We start from the raw sequence: 24917 nt of genomic DNA, 5'->3' as shown, positions 1-24917 counted from the left end.
GGCTATTTCGGAAATACGCTGCTCGAGTCTCGTACCCTGACCATCACTATAAACCCTACGCCAATCTCATTGAACCATAGGAACCATACTATACCGTCAAGAGTATAGTCTGGCCCGATCTAAAACATTACGGATACGGGGATCAAGTGGACAGGAAGCCATACTATATCCCACAATTCCGTTTTCGCACATATATAAGAACGAACATCGCACATGTATATTAAATTATCGCATATGTATACCGTCACAAAACATCGCATACAAATGATCGCATATAATATACTACAAAATTATCAAACATATATTAAAAATTATCGCATATATATTGCAATTTATCGCACATATTACAATTTATCGCACATATATTACAATTTATCGCACATATATTACAATTTATCGCACATATATTACAATTTATCGCACATATATTACAATTTATCGCACATATATTACAATTTATCGCACATATATTACAATTTATCGCACATATATTACAATTTATCGCACATATATTACAATTTATTGCATATATATTACATTTATTGCATATATATTACATTTATTGCATATATATTACATTTATTGCATACATCAAATGAATATCGCACATATGTGACAATTATCGCATATATATGAGAAACATCGCACATATATTGTACATTATCGAATAATGCAACGTTTGACACGCCATAGCAGCAGCAGCAGCAGCAGCAGCAGCAGCAGCAGCAGCAGCAGCAGCAGCAGCAGCAGCAGCAGCAGCAGCAGCAGCAGCAGCAGCAGCAGCAGCAGCAGCAGCAGCAGCAGCAGCAGCAGCAGCAGCAGCAGCAGCAGCAGCAGCAGCAGCAGCAGCAGCAGCAGCAGCAGCAGCAGCAGCAGCAGCAGCAGCAGCAGCAGCAGCAGCAGCAGCAGCAGCAGCAGCAGCAGCAGCAGCAGCAGCAGCAGCAGCAGCAGCAGCAGCAGCAGCAGCAGCAGCAGCAGCAGCAGCAGCAGCAGCAGCAGCAGCAGCAGCAGCAGCAGCAGCAGCAGCAGCAGCAGCAGCAGCAGCAGCAGCAGCAGCAGCAGCAGCAGCAGCAGCAGCAGCAGCAGCAGCAGCAGCAGCAGCAGCAGCAGCAGCAGCAGCAGCAGCAGCAGCAGCAGCAGCAGCAGCAGCAGCAGCAGCAGCAGCAGCAGCAGCAGCAGCAGCAGCAGTAATAGTAATAGTAGTAATAGTAGTAATAGTAGTAATAATAATAATAATAATAATAGTAATAATAGTAATAGTAATAGTAATAATAATAATAATAATAATAATAATAATAATAATAATAATAATAATAATAATAATAATAATAATAATAATAATAATAATAATAATAATAATAATAATAATAATAATAATAATAATAATAATAATAATAATAATAATAATAATAATAATAATAATAATAATAATAATAATAATAATAATAATAATAATAATAATAATAATAATAATAATAATAATAAAAAACAGCAACAGCAACAGCAACAGCAACAGCAACAGCAACAAGAACAAGAACAATAATAATAAGTTTTATTTGAGTTGGGGGGTAGACGCTCCCGTTGCCGTCCCATCACGCGATATAATGGGGAGGGGGCGTCAAGTGTCATTATGTCATTCTTCTCCACCTTCCAATACGATGGAGACTTTTTAAACAACTTGTTTTGCCAATTCGGACTATCCAACCTTATTGTCAATTCGGACTATCGAACCTTAGTGTCGATTTGGACTTTCGAACCTTATCGTCGATTCGGACTTTCGAACCTTATCGTAGATTCGTAATAATGAACTGTTGACCCTCGTTTTTGTTTCGAAATATCGAACCTTCGGACCAACAAACCTTGTTCTAAATTCGGACTACCGAACCTTCGGACCAGTAAACCTTCAGATCGATGAACCTTCGGACTAATGAACCTTCGGACTATCGCATCAAATGTTCGGAATAACGAACCCTATTACATTTTCGGACTAATGAACCCCCCTTTATGGAAAATTTGCGCGTTCGGACTATTGAACCTTCGGACTATTGAACCTTCGGACTTACGGACTTTCGGACTATCGGGCGGATCCCAAAACAATGACCTAACAGTCTGAACCTTTCTTTACTCTGGATGCACTGTTATGCAATTGTAAATGCCGAACAATCGTAATCTTTTTCTCGTGTTAGTAAACTTTGACACCCGCCATTTCTATACCCCATTGTTCTTGAGACCGAGGCAAGAATTTAGTGACCAACAACGGTGACTGCTCTATATTCCGACATCCCTATGTTCCGACAACTCAACCTATAATCCCACACCCCCTATGTTCCGACACCCCTATATTCCGACGCCCCTATGTTCCGACACCCATTTATTCCCACATCCAAAACACCCCTATGTTCCGACACCCCTATGTTCCGACAACTTGCACCAATATTTTGTGTAAACAATTTTTCGAGAAAAACGGTGCGAGTATTATTTGTATGTTAAGTGTTATTCTGCAACTTTGTTTTAGTACGAAGGGCCGAGTAAATTTTTTTTTTTGGGGGGGGGGGGTCGGCGGGTAAGACTTGATTATTTGTTATTATTTATTGTTAATGTATTATTATTACTTGTGTGATTATAAAAACAATTTTTTTTCGGGGGGGTGCAAATGAAAGAAATTACACATCGGCGCTAAAAACGCAGGAAAGAGTTGTAATTTTTATAAATTGAAGGCTCATGTCACGGACACGCATCTAACAAAGAAAATTGTAAAGTACCGAGCATTTTCTTGTGGGCTTACTCGGGGAGCCATAACAGCGTGATGTACAAATACTCAGTTAAATTTCTATAACTCATTGTGGCTGTCTACTCTACTATGAGGGTTGCCAATTGGCTCCCTTCATAGCCTGTGTATTTAACATGTATTTACAGCATGAAGTACAAATATTCAGAGTTAAATTTCAATAACTCATTGTGGCTAGTCTATGAGGGTTGCCAATTGGCTTCCTTCATAGCCCATGTATTTAACATGTATTTACAGCATGAAGTACAAATATTCAGAGTTAAATTCCAATAACTCACTGTGGAGAGTCTACTCCATGAGGGTCGCAATTGGCTCCCTTCATAGCCTGTGTATTTAACATGTATTTACAGCGTAATGTACAAATATTCAGAGTTAAATTGCAATAACTCATTGTGGCTAGTCTACTCTATGAGGGTTGCCAATAGACTGTGCAAGTCTCGCGCGCACCGGAGCGAGAAAACACGACAACTGAATAACTTAATTTTTTTATGAATCAAATCTTTGCTTTAATTTTTTCTTAATGCCGAATCTGAACCACAAAAATACCCTCTAGAGCTTGTTTAAATTAATTTTAGCTTTTTAAACAAATACACAATTATCGGTTAAAGTCTATGTATAGACAAAAGTAAAACTCTGGGACAAGGATGTTTGTTTGATCTTAAATGTTTTGAAACCCCTTTTGTAAATCTACGCCCGAACGTGAAACTACTGAAAGCTGGTTTATACGCGGACGCACGATGGTCGAAAGGGCGTTAGATAAACGCGTGACGCATTTTAAAGAGGAAGCCGACGCCTAAGCGACCAATGAAAAGGCTTTCCATCCCGCGCGGCCAAAACAAGCGTCTGCGTAAGTTTCGTGATCGGAGATGGGCACAAATTCTTAATTTTTTACAAGTTACCTGACCTGAGGTCAAGTTTAAATATCGGTTTTTCTTTGTTTTTATGTTGCCTTTATTTTTTTTTACTTTTACATATGTTGTTAATTAGTATTACATTTTTAACAACATATGTCATTTTAATGGTAATAAACTATATTAAACTAAAGTAATGGACGAAACAAAATCTCCCCAACGTAAAACTCCATGAGGTTGGGACCACAATGGTCCCGGAAGTTCAAATCTGCGCGAGACTTGCACAGTCTATTGGCTCCCTTCATAGCCCGTGTATTTAACATGTATTTACAGCATGAAGTACAAATATTCAGAGTTAAATGTCAATAACTCACTGAGGCTAGTCTACTCTATGAGGGTTGCCAATTGGCTCCCTTCATAGCCGGTGTATTTAACATGTATTTACAGCATGAAGTACAAATATTCAGAGTTAAATGTCAATAACTCATTGTGGCTAGTCTACTCTATGAGGGTTGCCAAATGGCTCCCTGAATTCATAGCCCGTGTATTTAACATGTGATTACAGTGTGATGTACAAAATATTCAGAGTTAAATTTCAATAACTCACTGTGGCTAGTGTACTGTATGAGGGTTGCCAATTGGCTCCCTTCATAGCCCGTGTATTTAACATGTATTTACAGCATGAAGTACAAATATTCAGAGTTAAATTCCAATAACTCATTGTGGCTAGTCTACTCTAATGAGGGTTGCCAATTGGCTCCCTTCATAGCCTGTATATTTAACATGTACATACAGCGTGATGTACAAATATTCAGAGTTAAATTTCAATAACTCACTGTGGCTAGTCTACTCTATGAGGGTTGCCAATTGGCTCCCTTCATAGCCCTGTATTTAACATGTATTTACAGCGTGATGTGCAAAATATTCTGAGTTAAATTTCAATAACTCACTGTGGCTAGTCTACTGTACGAGGGTTGCCAATTGGCTCCCTTCATAGCCCGTGTAGTTAACATGTGATTACAGTGTGATGTACAAAATATTCAGAGTTAAATTTCAATAACTCACTGTGGCTAGTCTACTGTATGAGGGTTGCCAATTGGCTCCCTTCATAGCCCGTGTATTTAACATGTATTTACAGCATGAAGTAAAAATATTCAGAGATAAATTCCAATAACTCATTGTGGCTAGTCTACTCTAATGAGGGTTGCCAATTGACTCCCTTCATAGCCTGTATATTTAACATGTACTTACAGCGTGATGTACAAATATTCAGAGTTAAATTTCAATAACTCACTGAGGCTAGTCTACTCTATGAGGGTTGCCAATTGGCTCCCTTCATAGCCGGTGTATTTAACATGTATTTACAGCATGAAGTACAAATATTCAGAGTTAAATGTCAATAACTCATTGTGGCTAGTCTACTCTATGAGGGTTGCCAAATGGCTCCCTGAATTCATAGCCCGTGTATTTAACATGTGATTACAGTGTGATGTACAAAATATTCAGAGTTAAATTTCAATAACTCACTGTGGCTAGTGTACTGTATGAGGGTTGCCAATTGGCTCCCTTCATAGCCCGTGTATTTAACATGTATTTACAGCATGAAGTACAAATATTCAGAGTTAAATTCCAATAACTCATTGTGGCTAGTCTACTCTAATGAGGGTTGCCAATTGGCTCCCTTCATAGCCTGTATATTTAACATGTACATACAGCGTGATGTACAAATATTCAGAGTTAAATTTCAATAACTCACTGTGGCTAGTCTACTCTATGAGGGTTGCCAATTGGCTCCCTTCATAGCCCTGTATTTAACATGTATTTACAGCGTGATGTGCAAAATATTCTGAGTTAAATTTCAATAACTCACTGTGGCTAGTCTACTGTACGAGGGTTGCCAATTGGCTCCCTTCATAGCCCGTGTAGTTAACATGTGATTACAGTGTGATGTACAAAATATTCAGAGTTAAATTTCAATAACTCACTGTGGCTAGTCTACTGTATGAGGGTTGCCAATTGGCTCCCTTCATAGCCCGTGTATTTAACATGTATTTACAGCATGAAGTAAAAATATTCAGAGTTAAATTCCAATAACTCATTGTGGCTAGTCTACTCTAATGAGGGTTGCCAATTGACTCCCTTCATAGCCTGTATATTTAACATGTACTTACAGCGTGATGTACAAATATTCAGAGTTAAATTTCAATAACTCACTGAGGCTAGTCTACTCTATGAGGGTTGCCAATTGGCTCCCTTCATAGCCGGTGTATTTAACATGTATTTACAGCATGAAGTACAACTAGACATTAGGTGTTTGTGAACAAACACAAAGCTGTTCCGTTTTTTCTGATTCAAATAATGTTCTAACAAAACAAGAAATCACAAACATTATGACATTGTGACATGTGGTTCAGGAGATATGTTTAAATCGATTGAGATTCCTGTTAAGACAAGATGTAAAGGTCAACATGGGGTCACGGTTTCTCAAAGCTAATCTCCAATGCCCGAAGAGTCTTTAACTGAAAATAAGTTTGGAAATCGGTTTTGTAATTCTTGAGATGTGGTCCCACTTCCGGTTGACCCGGAAAAAGGTCAACATGGGGTCACGGTTACCCAGGGCTAATCTACAATGCCCAATGATTCTATAACTGAAAAAAAGTTGAAAAAAGGTTGTTCAGTTCTTGAGATATGGTCCTACTTCTGGTTAACCCGGAAGTAAAGGTCAACATGGGGTGACGGTTACCAAATCCAAATCTCCCATGCCCAAGGAGTCCATAACTGATTTTTTTATTTTAAATTGGTTGTGTAGTTCTTGGGAAATGGTCCACTTCCGGTTGACCCGGAAGTAAAGGTCAATATTGGGTCACGGTAACCCAAGGCTACTCTACAATGCTCATTGAGTCTATAACTGAAAAGGTTTGAAAATCAGCTGTGTAATTCTTGAGATATAGTTCCACTTCCGGTTGACCCAAAGGTCATGGTCAATATGGGAATAGGGCTACTTAAGGCTAATTTCTCATGCCCAAGGAGTCTATAACTGAAAACAAAATTGAAAATCGGTTGTACACTTCTTGGGATATAGGCCTGAAGATTAGCTAATAAATTATTCACATGTGATTAAATTATTATGGATTGCAATCTATTACATCTGGTGAATATTAATTCATTAATTAATGTGGCCGAGCAAACATATTCTTAGTATGCTTTACACAGTGTGCCAATTTTACTAATTAAATAATTATTTGAAAGTGACTTGACCTATACAAAAAGTACGTTGTAGCCATGGTGCCAGGATTTACCACCCAACATTTCCTCAACGTGTCTACTTTGTAGACTTCAAGAACAAACGCCTACAAATATGACGTTATGATGACGCCGGGTAATGTTAGGCCAGAACTAACATCTACACTGCAAGATAAGTCTATAACTGAAAAAAGTTTTAGGATTAGACGTATACTTTTTAAGATATGACAGATACAAGAATGGCTAATTAAAAAATGCTTTTTATTAGACAAACGCGCGCGATCCAAGGCAATGTGTCCCTTTAATGACATGGTTCAGGAGATATGACTTTTTGAACTTTAGAGCTTCCTGTTTGGACAGGAAGTAAACGACAGAGTGGGGTAGTCTTTTAGAGTGAAATGTCACAAGTTGTAACCTAAGACAGCACAAACAAGGACATTATGACATCTTGTTCAGGAGATCTATGACAATTGTTTTAATCATGGAATGATTGACGAGATACAATTTTTGTCACTGGCACCAGTGGTTTGTGGCGTGCTGTGATGGAAGAAGACTGAAATTTCAGTATCCTAACGCGAAGACAACGAGTCCGAAAATCTGACATTCATAATTATGATAAAAATGTAAAAAAGTTGTCACCGTTTGGATTGCCATGTCGTGTTTTGAATGTGTAAGCGCCATCACCAGGACGGGAAGTTTTATATTATAGAAAGGAACTAGTACTCCATGGTAATGTGTTTTTAAAATAGTTGAGTTTTTGTTTTAGTGAAATATTGTATTAGTGGATGAGACAATACAGGGGTGCACCGCACTAAAATTAAATAGGCAAGTTTTAATACGCCAAACTAATTATCATAAGTTGTAGGCACTTAACACACACAGTCGAAGTGGTGTCAATTAACAGGGGTCTATGACTTGGGTTAATTAATGGGGCTGAGAAAAAAAAAACAAAAAAAAACCCCAAATATTCCCTATGGGCCTGTGCATTAGTTTGTACACAAAGCAATGGCCGCCTGGTTAATGTCAATGACACCGAGGTCACGCGTGTGGTCGGCGTGAAAACATCTGTTCCCCCAACTAGCTGTGAGTCCTGCCGTCGATTTCACAAAACTCTTCCTAACTTACGACTAATTTTATAGGACTTAGGACGAGTCCCAACCCTGCACTGTAGCATGCAGACCTTAAGATTAATCCTAACTTAGGACGAGTTACTCGTCCTAACTCGAGATAAGACGATTACGTCCTAACTCTTTGTGAAATCATGGTGAAATCGACCCCTGGGAGTGAAATTAACGTCGGCTGCTGGAGAAGGATGATTCAAAAGAGGGCGCTATCAAAAGAAGTTTGTGTGCACAGCTAGTTCGTCGTATGGGGACAGAATCCCCTTCCATACCGGAATCAGGTGGAACCTGTTTTGCGCGCGAGACTTAGGCCGTGTCCGAAACGACGACTTCGGCTACAGCTACGGCTAGATCACGCGCGTTTGCCTATTCTTCAACACTGGTAGACGCGCTGATCTAGCCGTAGCTGTAGCCGAAGTCGTCGTTTCGGACACGGCCTAAGTAGTCACGTGCGTGCGTGTACGCGCGCATCCGCAAGGTCGAGTTTTGGGGACGTTGGTCAACACCCGCGCTGGCCGCTGTAATGTAGCTATCGTTAGCACTCGACTTATCAGCAGAGAATCTCATCTTTGGAGAAAGGTAAGACTCCTGGAGTTCATGAAAATGTTTACGAATTCAGTGTAAAGACTGTATTTGTTGTGGTGTAAAGATCCAGTAGTGATTTTCTAATTATTATGTTTTTTATAGGGCCGGCGGTGGTTGTTGGTCTTGAATAAGTTTGAATTATCAACAGGGTCCTACCATGTTGGCAGGTTGTTATATCGTAGGATAGGAGATCCTGTATTCAAGGTGTGCCAGAAATTGATGCAAAGCTTTTCCTCTCTGCGCGCAATGTAAACAGTCCCTAGATACAATGTTTGTGGTTTGACTTGCCAAGCAAAGAGTCTCCTCTCCTTTGACCAAAACTTAGAATTATGTGAGGCAGAGGCTCCACTGGTAAGTTGCACTTGTAAAAATGCAAAGGTACAAAAATATGTCATACTGTCACTGTCAGGGTCATAACAAAAAATTTGCCCGCCGAAAAAGTTTCATCAAACATTTTTTCAATTCATTATTCACGATGATCAAATAATGTGACTAAACATTCTGCTGAGCATTCTGGGGGAAAAAATACAGAGGCTTAAAGAAGCCATGTGCCTTATATCATTTTCCAACACTCTGGATAATTTTTTTTTATCCCTCATAATTATAATTATTATTAATAATATTAAAATTTAAACATTGGCTTGGTGGTTCAATTATCACTGTTTATTTGTATGCTTTATTATAAATGTTACGAAACATAAAAAGACACAAAACTATTATAAAAAAAACATTTGAAAGCGAAGACTTATTTGCACTTTTTTTTTATATTTTTTTTTTTTATTTTAAGTTTTTGCTAATTACCATTGTTATACTTTTTAAATTAAATACAAAATATTTTGAGTAAAATGAAGACAACTGCTGGCTAGAGAGTCATACACAAAGTTTCACAGAACACTTGAAGTCACTGCAGATGTTTCTTCCACGTACGGCTTCACTGGGACACTGACTTTCTTGTTTGCCTCGAAAACAGGTCAAACTCAAAATATGGGGATGCTATTGAAGTCATCGAATATCGGTGCATGGTGTGAAAGTTTCAATATCAAGTTTTAATATATTTTTTACATACTTCTTATAAACAAAGGAAGGCAATTAGGGCATCAGTTGATTATTAGGGCATCATTGATGTGGTGTCATTATTTTTTTTCAATTCAAAGAATTAAGGCAAAGTACATCAAAAACCGGACAGCGGAGGATATTTTGTGTTGTGAGGTGTAAAATACTTACAATACAAGTTGTGGTGGTACTCAGTCAGTGCAGGGTAGTAACTAGATTTTAATATGGTAACGAGTTACACTATTTTTTTAAGCTTACTCACTGACACTGGTTATTAATAAAAAATATGAGAATGCGTTTCGGGCGAGGGGGCTATTATTATAGCTGTTTGTGTGGAGGAGCTGCTAAAGCACTATCTGGCTCTTTCTGTGTGTGTTGTTTGGTAGGGATGTGGTTTGAAATGGTATGCAACACAATTAAAAAGAGCAGGTTGGTTTGCCATGACATTGTCATGCTCTGTAACGCTGAATCTGTAGTTTTGGGTCGAGCATGACATTTTGATGTATTTGTATATTTGATTCTTATACTTTTTAGATGGCTACAGTCTTTGTGAGGACTTTGGGGGCTTTGGAAGAGCGTGGGGCTTCCCATTGCATTGATGTTGTCACCAAGGATCTTGTTGTGCGGCAGCTTTATACAAGTGTTAAGTCTCACTTGAAATTTTTAGTTCGTGAGAAATATTTGAAGGCAACCCATGCAACTCTAACATGTTCTGCAAGCAACCAGGACATTATTAGGCTGACGGAGAAATCAAAGGTGAGAACTATGAAGATCGATAGGTATTTTGGTATCTAATTTATTGTTGTGTGAGTTAAATATTAAGATTAATTCTCGGCTTCATGTAAGAACATCACAGACGCTGCTGACCATTGTTTTCTTAGCATTTATAATGATAAGAAAATAAATAAGATTAATATAGAATTTTTTTTTTTTTAATATGCAACTCAAGTAGATGTGTATTATTATTTGTTTAAATGTAATATTTATATACTTAATGTACCTGGTGTATAAACAGAACCTGGGCCAAATTTTATTGAGTAGGTTATGGAGAGAATATATGCTTTTAACAATTCATATTGAGCCAAAATGAGTAGAACTGGGTAATATATTATCATTTTGTTTTTTCATTAGTACAATCACTATAATAAATTTGTAAATGTGATTGTACTGATGAACCATCTGTAAGACTTGTGTATTACTTTTGTATTTCCAAGTTTATTGTGTTAATATTCTTATAGTACAATGTTCATTGTTATTTGACCTGCAGATATACAGGGGCGAGGTTTTTGATTTCAATTGTGAAGCATTGGAGGTATTTTTGAATGCCCCAGTTGTGGCTGTTCGAGATGCTTTGAGCAAAGATCCATATGAACGCTTTTCTGTAACGGGGACAGTAGTGAAGGTATGTGTCCAGGAAAGTTTGTTTGTCTTTTGGCGAGGTGTGTACAATGAACTGAATACTCCAGTCTATTTTTTTTGTAATTGCTGTGATGGTATTTCATGATGTGTATGTTTTAGAGTTCATATAATTGTAAGGCTTAAGTTCGTTTTGGATTGACAAAATAAGGATTATAGTATTGCCCATGAGTGGCTGAAAGTTTAGCAGAAGCACATTTTCAAATATTTTGTATCAGCTTATGTTTGTTGGTTTACCCACCTTCTCTCCATCTACCTTTGGGAATACCATGGTGTAAGTTTAATGCTCTTTGTGCACAAGTATATTTATTCGTTTTCACCGTGATACATCAGAATAATTTACATAATATTGTACTTTACATGTACATAGGTAATTGCTGTGTTGAGTTGCTGTGTTTAATCATGCAATAATTGTTAATTGTCTAAGTATATTGTATATTTTTCATTGACATTTTTTCATTGTTATTTATATTGACATTTATAAGGTGTCACCACTGAAGGAGAGTTCTCGATCTAAAAGAAGAGAATTGGAACTTGAAGATGTTAACGACAGGTCAAAGAAAGTATGTGTGAATTTGTGGAGACAAACTACGGATAGTGAAGCTATTGAGGTAGATACAACTGTTGTGGTGAAGAATATCTACTCCAAGATGTACAACAACTCGTTGAATTTGAATAGTACCCAACAGACCACAGTTGAGGTGAGTAATGTTTTTCTTGTTAGTTAAAGTGTTTATGTATCTATATGTACTGGTTATATTATGTTGTTTTATGGTTCTGTGTTAATTTTTGAAATAGGGAAATAGTTGAGTATGGATGTTTTAATTTGGAGTTTCCATTGCACAAAACTTGATTGCTCAATAGTTTAAATTTGTCGAAGTGTTTATAGGTGGTAAGTTTTTGTGAACAATGTAATGTATACATTACATTGTTCACAAAAACTTACTTAAGATGAGGTAAACAAATTGTATTTGTTGAAGAAGTGTTTAGATGTGTTTGTATTTTTATAATAATATGGTTTTGTGATATTTGTTGTTGCATTTTTATTTTGTATACATTTTTACTTATTTAATCATAGTATTTTTGATTGCTGTGATTTGTTGAGTTAAATTTGTTGAGTTAAAATCAGGGGGGATGGTATGTCATTGGCAAATATCATGCTCCCTACATTTACATGTTATTGAAAAGAAATGGATGAGTCTGATGATAAAGTGATCATGTGGTTTAAAGTTGTGTTTGCAATACTTTCATAACTGATGGTGGTGGTACTACATTATTTCAGATATTAACAAACTGACCACGTTATTTAAAAAGGTGCAGATTATTCAAATAGTTTTATGTATGGGTACTTTTTTGAGGTAATTATTATTAGTAATTACAAAAGTGTTTTCTTTACTCCTACTGTGATAAGGTTGTTGACTGTGACCAGAGGGCAACCTTAAAAATTGATGGGTTCAATGTCGATGAAAAGTAAGTATGGCAGTATTTTCATTCTTGTGATTGTTATCATGACCAGGATTGCAGGAGTAGAACTAACACATATCATTACAGCAGTTGTCACTTTGCTCTGTACTTTTGCTGTGGTGGTCTTTGCAAAGTTTTTGACAACTTATTCAAAGAAGTTCCCCTTGTTAAAGAGAGTTGCAGTGCCTCATTAGGAACAAATTGTAGACTTCAATATTGTAATGGTAGAATTACAATTGTTATTTTAAAAATTGTTAAAGAGATGTTTTGCTTGTGTGAGAATATATTGTGATGATATAATCAGAGAGTGAGTGTGATAGGTTTGGATATGGTAGTGGTGTGCACAAGCATAAGTCTTAAGTTTATCATTACTGAAAATGTGCTTAGTGTATTGTTTTATTACATGAGTCTGTTAATTTGAGGAACAGTTTGTTAGCACCATAAATGTGGGTGTAATGAATGAAGTGTTATGCGCTTTTGAGTAATTATGTACATTGTGTGTGAGCAATGTATATAATATACATATTTTTTTCATAATTATTGTTGTTAATGGAGGCAAATTGGAATGTTTGAAAGGAGTTTTACAGATTAATTACGTAATTTAGGGATGAAAAATTTTTTGTTTTGTTTTGGGGGTTGATGTGTTTGTTTTGTTCTACCCTTCAGTCATGGAGGGATTGTCATCATCTGTGGCATCTGTCCACTAGGCATCCTGCTGTCTTTCATGACATCCATCTATCCGTTTTTGGACTGAAATTCCAGATAGGATTGATACATGGATTTGTTACTTGGTGGGGAGTTGTCTTTTGGGAAGGAAGATTGGGATTGTTTTGGGTGTAATGGTCGAAGGTAAAAGGTGATGGTTATTGTGAGTCACAGCCATATGGTCTTTGGATTGTAACCACAAAGTATTCATACTTCATTATTACTTTCACTCCCTTATAGGCAAAGTATAGATTTGGTGATTACAACAACAATTAATGACCATAAAAATCAGCGTGAGTTCATTTGCACAGGTCGAATATCAAGGTTACAGTGGTGAGGTTAAGGAATATGGTTTGGTGATTTTTTTTGGTTAGCTAAAATGTATAAGGGCTGAGGGGTTTCAACAGCATCACTTTTATTTTTATGTTATTTTTTTTTTCAGTGGCATGTTGCATCTGGATACAGCAGATAATGTGGAGTATAAAGTTGAGGAAGGATTGATACTTGACAGATTGGAGTTGGATTGCCTTGATGACTTGCAAGCAGCTATGCCTTTTTGCATTGATGTCATGTACAGATCTGTTGATAGAAGTATCAACAAGTTTAACACAGAGTAAGACTGGTACATGGAAGAACTTTTACTTGACTTTGTTGTATGCTATGGATGAGTTTGGTTAATCCATGTCAAATAAAACTGTGTTTTGAGATTGGTACAGGTCACTCTCAGATTGGCTGAAATTGGTTTACAATACTCATGTATGGATATAACAACAATAAACAATACAAAAAAGTCCTTCACAAATCTAAAAACTGTGTTGGAATTATAAGCCTATAACAGTGAGCATACCACCCCCTTCAAGAAATTGCGATTTGCCTCATTGAATATTTGCATTTTGTAGTGTGTTGTGAATTGCCATTGAAGAAGATACACAGCAGGAAATGGTAATCCAGTGTGTGATTTAAACTTAAATAACTCTAACTTATTCTCAAAGAAGGGTATTTCATTGCCTTTTCTCTCTACAGGCTGCTGTATGAACACTAATATTATTTGCAGAAAACCATTATTTAAATTTCCATACCCCACAACACTCAAAACTGACGAAAACAAACAGTTTGTTGCTCATGTGTATGTGGATTACCTTGGCACTATGATTAACAATAAATAAGGATAGTTCTGTATTACTTTTACAATAAAATGTTGGGATGCACTCTGATTGGTCTGAACTGTAGGTTATTTTGTGATATAGATTGACTTTGTGAATAAGTCAACAAAGTGCCCCTAAATGAGGATATTGTTGTCCACAGATCTTTTATGAAACAATGTGCTTGTATAGGGACCATTTATTTATGCATGTTCACCATTCTTTCACAGATTTGTTCTAAAGAACAAGGTAATATCTCTCGTGAACCAGTCTTCGACCAATCTGATTGCATAAAATGTTCATGGTACTTTTATGTATAGTATTATAAATTACATCATGAACATGACATGAAATCTGTGGAGGTCATGTATAAAATACTTTTTTGTATAACAGAATAAATTGTTTTCTAAAAAATAGTGGTTTAATTGTCATATAAAATACAGAACAAAAGGGACAATTTAATACATGTGGACAAAATACCTGGTATTCAAAGAGTTGTCTCACCAGAAATGGGAGGAGTCCCTCAAACATTGTTTGGTCCATTTGCCTGGATGCATCATGGAGCATAGTCAATATTAATTTTTGTGTTTTAAGTTTTAAGTAGCTTGTACAGAAAATAAGGATTGGGATATGTTTTGAGTCATTGCGTGACAACTACTTGCAGGTACTAAAGCACTTTTTTTTTCTGGCGCAAATTATGCCATATTCACTTTGACAAACATTTGGGTGGGGGGTGTGCTTTGTTCATTAATAAATATAAGAAATGAATTTTAGCCAAATCTGAGAAGTGACCTGTACCTTAGTTGGTTTATTTGACATGGCATGAGGCAAGTTTTTATATAGTGTGTTTGCTTTTGGTTTTACCAGTTTGTTGTACAAACTGATGTTTTGATGTTTGAAGCAGTATATTAAATGTGTTTTCAGAATTGGTTGTGTTTTTAAGCTGCAGTTAGTAGTTTTCTCTGAAGTAAATTGATGGTGATCTTGACTTGGTGTGTGTTTTTAGGTTCACATTGTTATTTTAGAAAAAACACAGTGAGAGACTGAAATTACACTACTTCATGGGTTTGATTCTCATTGTCAATACAGTGGGCGTTGCTTTTGTTTTTTTCTAATTGTTTTAAGTGATGGTGCTCAAGCTGATGTATTTCTTTTTTAGCAGTATAGCAATGTTTTATTAGGAATGATAAATGACACTTTTTGGACTTGTTTCTTTTTAAGGATCAAAATGTGTGTGATGATTGAAACATTAAGATGCTGTTTTTGTTGTTATTATATCAATAGATCTTTCTTTTGCAATGTCACAGACATGGGTTTTGACAAGCTTGGTTGGCAAATTTTATTACTGTACCAATGTCAAAATATTGCACATGTTGTTAAGAAAATTATATTCAAAAAAGGTTAATGTTACATTTCGTTACATTTCCTTAAAAAAATATGTGTAATTCTTTCATTAAAAGGGAACCTTTGCCAAGCCACTTATTTTTTAGCTACTCAAGGCCTTCAATACAAAATGGTGGTCGATGTTTGTAAACAAAAGAAATAAAGGTCTTTTGGATAAAGGTCAACGTGGTGATTATGTTTTCCAATTAATATTTATGACTGTTATGTTCTTAGGTTGAAATAGTAAGAAAAACAAAAAACAGGGCTTAGAAGCTGAATAATTTGTTTATTTATCTTTTAAGGTTGAAATCAATGATGATCTTGATTTGGTGAATGTTTAAAGGATCACATTAAAACAAATTATGACACAATCAGCGACTTTCGTGACTCATGCATTCACAATGTAAATGAGCCAAAAATAAATCAAGTAAATTAATGCAGTGTCCATAAAAATGCATGGATTTGTTTGCACCATTGTGTAAGTAGACTCCTGAACTTAAGGTATCTGGCATGCCAACTGCAACTAGGCGGTTTTTGCTATGGCTATAACTATGGCTACAACAGTTGCTATGTGTAAAGGTGTTGGTTATGGACATACTTCAACACATGTTGACATGTTAATCCAGGAGAAGTTGAATTATAGTCATGTTGCCAATTTGAATATGGCCTTATTGTAATGGTGAAGGTGTTTTCAGATACATTACTGTAAAATAAATGTTTAAAGTAAATCTAGTTGTATTCTCATTGTCAATGCAGTGGGTATTGGTTCTTTTTTAAAACTCTTTTAATGGAATGGTGCTGAAGCTGATGTAATGTTCCATTTTGTTGGTGTTGTTTGTTAAAATATATCACAATAGATTTTTATTATTTTTTTATATTTTTTTTTTGCAATGTCTTAGTTATTGTGTTGACAAACTTGGTTGGCAAATGGATGGGTAGCATTCATTTTGAAAAACATGTCAATTTATTATTTGACCACTAAAGCTGTATAGTCAATTCCTGTACATTGTATAACTAAATAAATGTTAATGAATGATGAATGAATGGATAGATGATGAAGGGGGGATGAATGAAGGGGAGTAAGTAAAAATAAGCAGTATAGGAATGAGTGCATGCAAATGTATGGATGTTTTATTATTTTTGTGTCTCAAGGTGGGAAGCAATTGTTCCATGCACATTGTTTACATTGTGATATGACTGTGAGTCTCGTGACTCAGTGGGTATCACTTGTGTTGGTTTGATTTTTTATTGGAAGCAAAATTATTTGTTGATTTATTTTAAGAAGAACAGGTGTACTCTTTTGATAGGGTAATTTAAGTTAAATTAGTGGTGGAAAGGGGTTTGCCTTGATGTTTGAACGTTTGCATGTGAAGTAAAAAAGCATTGTAAAAAGACATTTTTTCAGTTGAGTTGATATTTTTATAAAAGTTGTGTTCTGTTACTTTATAAATGTTGTATTTATTAATTTGGAAATAAATATATTTTATTCAAATCATTGCAGCGTGTCAAAACAACTGTGTTATTTTCCACACTTATTGACAGTATCAAACAATTAATAATAAAAGTAAAACTTTAAAACATAATTTTTCAAATTTGAAAGATTCAAATAAAGGGCAATTTTATATTTATGTTTTTTTCACTTTGTTAAGAACTTTGATTAGAAAGAAGCTATAATTTGATAAAAACTTTGGAACAGTGGAGTATTACAATGTATGATCACAAATTACCTTATTATGTGTAATATAATAACGATTCAATTTTTTAATTTTTTTTTAATTTTCTGCACACTTTGTACACACAATCGTGTCTAACAACGTTAATCGAGCCTCAAACGGAGCATCCAACTCCATGCGAATAATACGTTAACAACATGTGGTTGGTATTGATTCTGGTCAAACCATGGAGCAAACCATGTTACTTTTTATTTTGAGATCGCAAGTACGCCCTCTTTTAAAGTTCGATCGGAGTCACGTCTTCGCGCCCCGTTCGTATTGCGATCGTACCTTCATGATCGAGCAAAAGGCTTCGCTCGGCCCCAGCGGCCAGTCTATCCAGGACCGCTGGGACTAATCGCTTGAACAGATTCTTGTTCAGGAAGTACGTCATGTATGCAGTGCATAGAAATACAGCATGAGTGTGACTGTGATGCATGATGGGACTGCGCATTATTAAAACGAGCGCGCATGATGCGTTTGCCCATCCCAGCACCTTTGGTTAAAGCAAGGCGCTGGGGACGAGCGAAGCAAAAGGCATGCTCTGAACAAAATTTCGCGGCGAGATCGATCACTCCTTGGAACGAGGTTGCGAGAAGTCAACAACATTAGTGTGGTCCCGTACCGTGCGAGATTTGCAAGAACTGAAGCGTCTAGCATCTTTGGAACCAGATTCTGATCCACGGAGAATATGGTAGGCTATTGTATCTGGATATATCTGAAACAATTTAGATTATTACTTGTTTTTGTGAGATGTTTGGGTGTTGTTTTTTGTCATATTTGTCTCAAAACTTGTGGTTGTCATTGGTCAAACCTAAATTGTCAATGTGCTTCTCGTTTGTATGGTATTTTAATAGGCCGAGAGAGTACAATGATAATGACGTTGAAAATGTACATGTACATGTATATGCATATTTTTGTACGTACATGTAGGTGTTGCGCGCGTAAGTAGCCTACATATACGTGTGTACACATGACAATGTATGTTGTTAGGAAATTCTGTTGTTTATGTATCCTGGGATATTGAACTCGAGGGATAACTTTCACTTCAGTATGGTGTCACCACTTTTTCACTTATTAAAAAAAAAAAAATGTATATCTCATAGTACATCCCCATACCCATAGTCATAATTTGTGATTGAGGAAAATTTGATAAACCAACTAGGCCTAACTAAGCCTAATAATTATTAATATTAGTACCATTGGCATTAGTATAGTAATAATAATAATTTCATTTTTAAATGAATGAAGAAGTGGTGGCACCATACGGCATGTCTGAAACTCGAGTGTAGGTCAGGTTTTGTACTACGTACCATTCTACCTGCTAGGTCATGTAGATTGTTAGTTACCAGACATTGCCATACTGCATTTGCAATGCTGTTGTTGCTAGCCCTCGTCTCGAGTCTCTATCATATTCTCATCACATCAGCTCAAAACTTAACATCATCCATGCTCAACTAAATAAATTAATAATACCTCGCAACCCCCCTATCAAAGAGTCACTTAGTAGTGCTCGGTGTCATTGTGACCATGATCATGACATTCCATTGAAATAATAAAAGGTAAGTCAGTGCAGTCATGCCAGTTGCCAGCAGTGCAGGGCCGGCAGTTAGCAGTGTCTTATTTTGCCTTGCATTTTGCGATACTAAAACAACAAGATTTATTGATTATAAGGAACAATAGGTAGGGGTTCTACAGAATGGATGACTACGTAAGGGCAGACTGCTGTAGGACATGTAGGACTAGCACAATACTAAATTAGCGTATGGTCTATTGTGGCCCAAAGTACACTTTGGTGGTAATACACACAACTCATCGACTTCCTCTTTTTTTGGTGCTAGGGACCAGTGCATATCATCAGTTGCAGGAAGTGTAATAATCTTTTTTATCTGAAAGTTCTGAGTTTGTTTATTTTGATGTGATTTTGTTTAATCTATTCACCATTATTATAAAATGCAAAGGTCAATATTTGTTTTGGGGGGCGTTGAACTTCACTCTTAAAGGGGCACATCAATTTTCCTTCGGTAAGGGGCACCTCTATGAGGAAAATGTAAATTTGTACAGGAACCTTGCAAAGGGCACCACAGCAAAAGCACAGGGCACCACGGCAATTGCTGTGGGTGCCGTGGGTTATTTCGAGGCCTGTGGTGAACAAGATGTGGAGGGTTCCATAATGGCATGTTTATGGCGTTATAAATGTAGTTCTCACCACTGTTTTGGTATTGTTTTCAGTCTGGTCCCATGCAAAATTATGACAAAATCTGCAGAATTTTGGAAGTGGCATTATTGAAGCTAGGACCAATAATTTGTACACGGGAGGAAATTATGAAAAAAAGATTAACAAAAATAAATATAATTTTGTTTGTTTCATTGAAATATTTCAGCACTTATTTTGTTATATTTTTATGTGTGGTGGTTTTTGTCCTTGGTTTATGTTTGACATGGAGCAATCTAAGTTCTACTATTGGTATGTTGTTTTAGTGAGGGGGATTGGGATGACGGTGTTTAGTACTTCCCTATATATTACGGCTGTGTATACTATATTTATTTTTTTAGACTACGGTCATTTCACAGTGGTAACTGTAAGTATTAATATTATTTTACATCATCAAACCCTCGTTTATAAATAGCATTAAATGTCATTTATAAACATTTCATTTCTTTCTAATTTGTGTGTTTTTGCGAACACAATAATAAAAGTTGCAATTGTTCAAACAGTAGTCTGCAGAAGTTAAGACGTTGTCTGTATATAATATTAGTATAAAGACGCTATACTAGTTCATTGAATCAGCGCTCATGCTTGTTAGGAAACATCATGGTGCCTGATGCCAGTGGAAACTTTTTGGTGAAATCATCTTCTTTCTTCATAGTTTTAGGGGTAGATTTTGGGGGCATGTATGCTTTTGCAAGAGTTTCAGCTTTCGGTGGAATGTGTGATTGCATACTATTGTTATTTTTGTGAATATTTAATAGAAATGTTTATATATATGGTTAGTAATAAGAAAAAGTTAAGATGATTCTTTACAGTTTAAAGAAAAATAATTAAAAGTGCAACATTCATGATTATTTATTTGTAATTCATAATTGCAACAGTTTATTTAAAATGTAGGTCAGATATGCAATTTTCTTTGTACAGTATGTAGTTAGTGTCATGAGTGTGGTCTGTGAATCAAGTATTGCCTTACATTAGCACTGTTTTAACAACATGTTGGAAAGTAAATTTGAATGATTGTGTTTTGAAGAGGAAAGCAAGACTTCATTTAATAGGGGCATAGAAAGGATCGGGAAATGAAATTTCAGTGAGGGTCACAACAGGGTGATTGACATGCATAGATGTGAAATCCTTTTACAGTGCTGTGCATACTTGCATTAAATGCAAAGTAACTATTACCAAATAGTCTTTGATTTATGAAGAAAAAATATTAAATAAATAATAATAATAAAATAATCATATGATGGTTATTTTATATTACAACCCCACCCCTTGCAGATTTGCCCTCTGGAGTTGTCACGGCATGTTGTTTATAAAAGCTTGTATACTGCGGTTGATTAAAAAAAAGATTTATGATAACGAACAAATCAACGCAATTGTGTTTTTTTCACTAAAAGCCTGCATGTCAATTTACATGCCAAAACACTTATGAGTGGACTGAGGTATTCCAAAAGAAGATGGAGCCATGTGCAAAATCTGTTAATGTGACAGATGCACTTTGGTAAACTTTTATATGTGGTCCCTGTCAGTTTACAAAATTTTTTTTTTTTTATTTTTTACAGAAGATGCCACGATTCAAGAAGTTGCCGAAGTCGACGGTGGATGGTCGGCATTATATGTTTTCCCTGTCTGTTTCTGTTCGGTCTCATTTCACTAGTAGCATCCCTCCCTCCATGTTGACATCTCATTCCTTCCCTTTAATGTGTACCCAGGTCATCCCTTACCCATGCACCATTCCATTCCCTTCTCATTCAAATGCCTTGAGAGAAGCACCCTCTCGGGGAAGTCGGGTACCCATGCCTAAAGGATCTGGCAAGGCCCTGGCGAACATAAAGCCCTGTCCTAAAGGAACTGGACGTGGGAATGCTCTGGGGTTGGCACCTCCCTGGAGAAGTCTGTCTTTAAGGCTGTCCGAAGATGGTCTGAAGCAGGCGTTGTCGATGACCGAGTCGTCACACCAATGTGATGGCAGTGATGGCCGTTGGCATACTGAAATCAAAGATGCAATATACCCTGAAATTAAAACTGAAATGAAAACTGATATGAAAACTGTAAGCGAAGCGACAAATATTTCCAGCAGTGGTAGTCGTGAGCAGAGGCGAAAAGTGATCAAGCAGAGGAAGTTGAGATTGAACAAGCTGACCAGAAACAAAGTGAGTAATTCTAAGGCAGTGAGTAAGTTGAAGGCAAAGAATCAAACATGTTGTAGCAGGAGTAATGTTCTAGAATGCGAGGTAGAGTATCATCATGAGAAGAAGGTATCAAAACCAAATAGAAAGAAGGTCAGAAGAAATGAACGGAAGAAGTTACTGCAAAGGCATAAGAATGGTAAGGTGGTGGAAATGCGTATGAGCAAAGAAGAGAAAACGAATCATAAGAAGGCACAGAAGAATATTGAAATCCATACAAGAAGGAGTTTGAGTTGTGTTCTGAACAACATGCATTCAACTTCATTAATGCATACAAACAATCGCAGAGAGAGAAAGAGCTCATGTAAGACAAATGTAAAGTCCATTAAGCCGAATAAAAGAGGAAGGCCATTGAAAGCAAAGGAAACCATTAGCAGAGCCAGAAATGATTGGAAGACAAAAGAAACAAGACTCTGTTGGATGTGCGATCACAAAACTGGTCCAAAGGAAAAGGTCGTAGCATGTGATAGTTGTAGTATATTGTATCACGTCCATTGTATGGGATTTTCCAAGGTGCAGTTTTCTATAGTGAATAAGCCGGTGTCATGGTTGTGTCGCAAATGTGGACGATGTAATTACACTGAATCTTTGATGTATGATTTTGGAATTCCTGCAGATCAGAACATATTTGAAATTCCAGTGCTTGATGGTTTCATTGAAGAAGTTGCAGTTATGTTGCATGCTGATGGAGTTCCGTATGTTGAAGATTTAAATGTTGAAGGTGAGGATTTTGCTAATATAGATGATCCAAGCTGTAAATATGCATGTCTTTGTGTAGCCAGAAACCAGGGTTTGGTTCAGCAAACTGGAGGTTATTTTTTGCGTAGTAACAAAAACAAAGAAAACCAGAATATGGGAAGTGATGTAGAGGAGAACCAAGAACAAATAAACAAAGATAAGAAAGAGAAATTGGAAACAAAATGCAAGACACTGTTTACCAATCAAAGTAGAAAGGCACAACCATCTGTAGCTAATGGAGTAGCTAATGGAGCAGACAGTGTTGACAACAAAATGGCAAAGAAAAAAGCTGACAAGAAGATAGATACAACAATGACAGAGACAATTTCTGAATTACCAAACCAAGAAGAATCAAGATTGCTTGGTATAGACATTGAGGGGAGTTGGAAACAGATGCTTGAGAGTGGAAAGTTAGGTCAAATAGAAACTTGTGAAATAAGATGCTCAGTGGATTACTACAACAACAAAATGGGAAATGAAGATAGTCATGATGATGATGTGCTTGTTGATAACAACTCTTTGAGAATACAAAGTGAGGACAATTTGAAGGTTGAAACAGTTAATCTAACAACATTGTATGAATCAATAGTACTTGCAAAAGGTAATTTTCATCAAGGAGATAAACGATTTGGAGCAAATTCTGGTAAACAGTGTGTCGCTAATAGTCTGGTTTCAATGATGTACAGCAAGAAAAAAGAAGTGAAAGATTGGAACTGTAGTGATATGGATAATATTCTCAGGACTGGGAATGAATTGTATGGTTTCTTACAAGAGAGTTCAACGATGAACAATGATTACTTGTTGATTAATGAATTGCCAACTGAGTTAGATGTATTGAGCACACATTATAGCATGGAGTATCATGACTCGGTATCAGGTACATTTGATGAAAATGATCACAACTTGATTGAATTTAATATGCTACCATTGAAAGCTACACTACAACAACATCTCCAAGAATATCACGCATGCTTTATAAGTTTCAATGGAAATACATTTGCAGTCATTGCTCAAGATGGAACTTTTTATGTGTTTGATTCACATTCCAGAAGTAGTCGAGGCTGTATGGTTCAAGATGGAACGAGTATTGTCATGAGAGCAAGAACCTGGCAAGGTGTGTTCAGGTATTGTACTAGACTAGCGCAATCTATGAATCTGTCAAATGATGAACAGTATGAATTAACCGGTATAACCCTCAGTGTTAATGGTGTTCAAGCTATTACAGGTACATGTACAGATGGAGCAAATAGAAGTGAGCCTCATGGCATGTCAGAGACTGTGGAATTGTGTTTAGATATTGATGACTTAGATTTACCTAGTGTATCAGGCAAATGTAACTTGAAAAGGAAATCAAAGAACACTATTGACCAAGATGCTTACAGTGAAGAATTGGGCAAATGTGATGTTGGCATGAGTAGCAGCAAGTTTGCAAGAATAGAAGATGACAATGGCAGCACATATGATGACTCTAGTGAAGTGGAAATAGTTGAAGTATCAGGACCTGGTGTTATGACATTCTGTCCATTGAATGAAGAAGCTAAGAAGGCTATTTGTAGAAAATTTGTACTGGAGTCATTACATTTGATGTCTAACGTATTAAGTTCAGAATGTGAAGCCATGGGTAAACCAAGGATTATCAGAGATATTACAGGTGATGGTAATTGTTTCTTCAGAGCTGTTTCATTTGCATTATCAGGAACTGAAGATAATTATTCACGGATAAGATTTGCTTGTGTCAGTCACTTGTTGCAAAATGAAGATAAATTTGTAGCTTTTTTGAGGCCTGGATTTGGTAATATTGTGGAATATGTAACAAGACAAAGAATGTTTGATAGTGGTACTTGGGCTACAGAGATTGAAATTATGGCAATGGCACATATGCTTTGTATTGATATATACACATATGATGAATCGTCTAAGTGGTATAGATTTTCTGCAGAGAATGTTGAGAGGAGTGCTGTAGTTTCTGAAATGGGTATATATTTGAATCATAAACATAGAGTTCACTATGATGTAGTTGTATCTGTTGAGGAATTGTCACCTCAGGCATGTCATGTTGATGAAGAACGAGGGGCTTGTTTTACCAAATCTGATGTGTGTTGTGAACACCCTGCAGAGGGTGATACTAAGCATGTTAAGCAGTCAAAACAAAATAGAAAGCAGATGAAAAGTAATGCTAATGATAAGCGTACACCAACAAAACAACCTGTGAAAAAACGTACTCCAAAGAAAAGAAAACGAGCAAATGCAGAGAAGAATAGAAAAATGCAAAAAGAAAATATGAGAAGAAGACGTAATAAAACTGGAAATGTGAA

The 24917-nt window shown here is 36.4% G+C and overlaps 2 protein-coding genes across 2 annotated transcripts; both read left to right on the top strand.

The window, feature by feature from the left end:
* Positions 1 to 10175: 10175 nt before the first annotated feature.
* Positions 10176 to 13843, top strand: LOC139942620 (uncharacterized). Its single transcript, XM_071939468.1, has 5 exons — positions 10176 to 10397; positions 10909 to 11043; positions 11543 to 11758; positions 12469 to 12527; positions 13669 to 13843. Exons 1-5 carry the CDS (start codon positions 10176 to 10178, stop codon positions 13841 to 13843), a joined length of 807 nt encoding a protein of 268 aa, XP_071795569.1.
* A 5319-nt stretch (positions 13844 to 19162) lies between these two features.
* On the top strand, positions 19163 to 24168 carry LOC139942619 (uncharacterized). Its single transcript, XM_071939467.1, has 3 exons — positions 19163 to 19174; positions 21238 to 22585; positions 23652 to 24168. Exons 1-3 carry the CDS (start codon positions 19163 to 19165, stop codon positions 23696 to 23698), a joined length of 1407 nt encoding a protein of 468 aa, XP_071795568.1. The 3' UTR covers positions 23699 to 24168.
* Positions 24169 to 24917: the final 749 nt, after the last annotated feature.

The sequence above is a fragment of the Asterias amurensis genome, chromosome 10 (genome assembly GCF_032118995.1).
Source record: "Asterias amurensis chromosome 10, ASM3211899v1".
Lineage (NCBI taxonomy): Eukaryota > Metazoa > Echinodermata > Asteroidea > Forcipulatida > Asteriidae > Asterias > Asterias amurensis.
The sequence above is the reverse complement of the archived record's forward strand: the minus strand, read 5'-3'. Positions and strand labels throughout refer to the sequence as shown.

Bases quoted from the DNA above. Each gene is read 5' to 3' on its own strand.
- LOC139942620 (XM_071939468.1), top strand. From the start codon at position 10,176: ATGGCTACAGTCTTTGTGAGGACTTTGGGGGCTTTGGAAGAGCGTGGG. The intron at 10,398-10,908 runs GTGAGAACTATG...TTTGACCTGCAG, and splicing joins GGCTGACGGAGAAATCAAAG to ATATACAGGGGCGAGGTTTT. The intron at 11,759-12,468 runs GTGAGTAATGTT...TACTGTGATAAG, and splicing joins CCCAACAGACCACAGTTGAG to GTTGTTGACTGTGACCAGAG.
- LOC139942619 (XM_071939467.1), top strand. The intron at 22,586-23,651 runs GTGAGGATTTTG...TTCACATTCCAG, and splicing joins TGAAGATTTAAATGTTGAAG to AAGTAGTCGAGGCTGTATGG.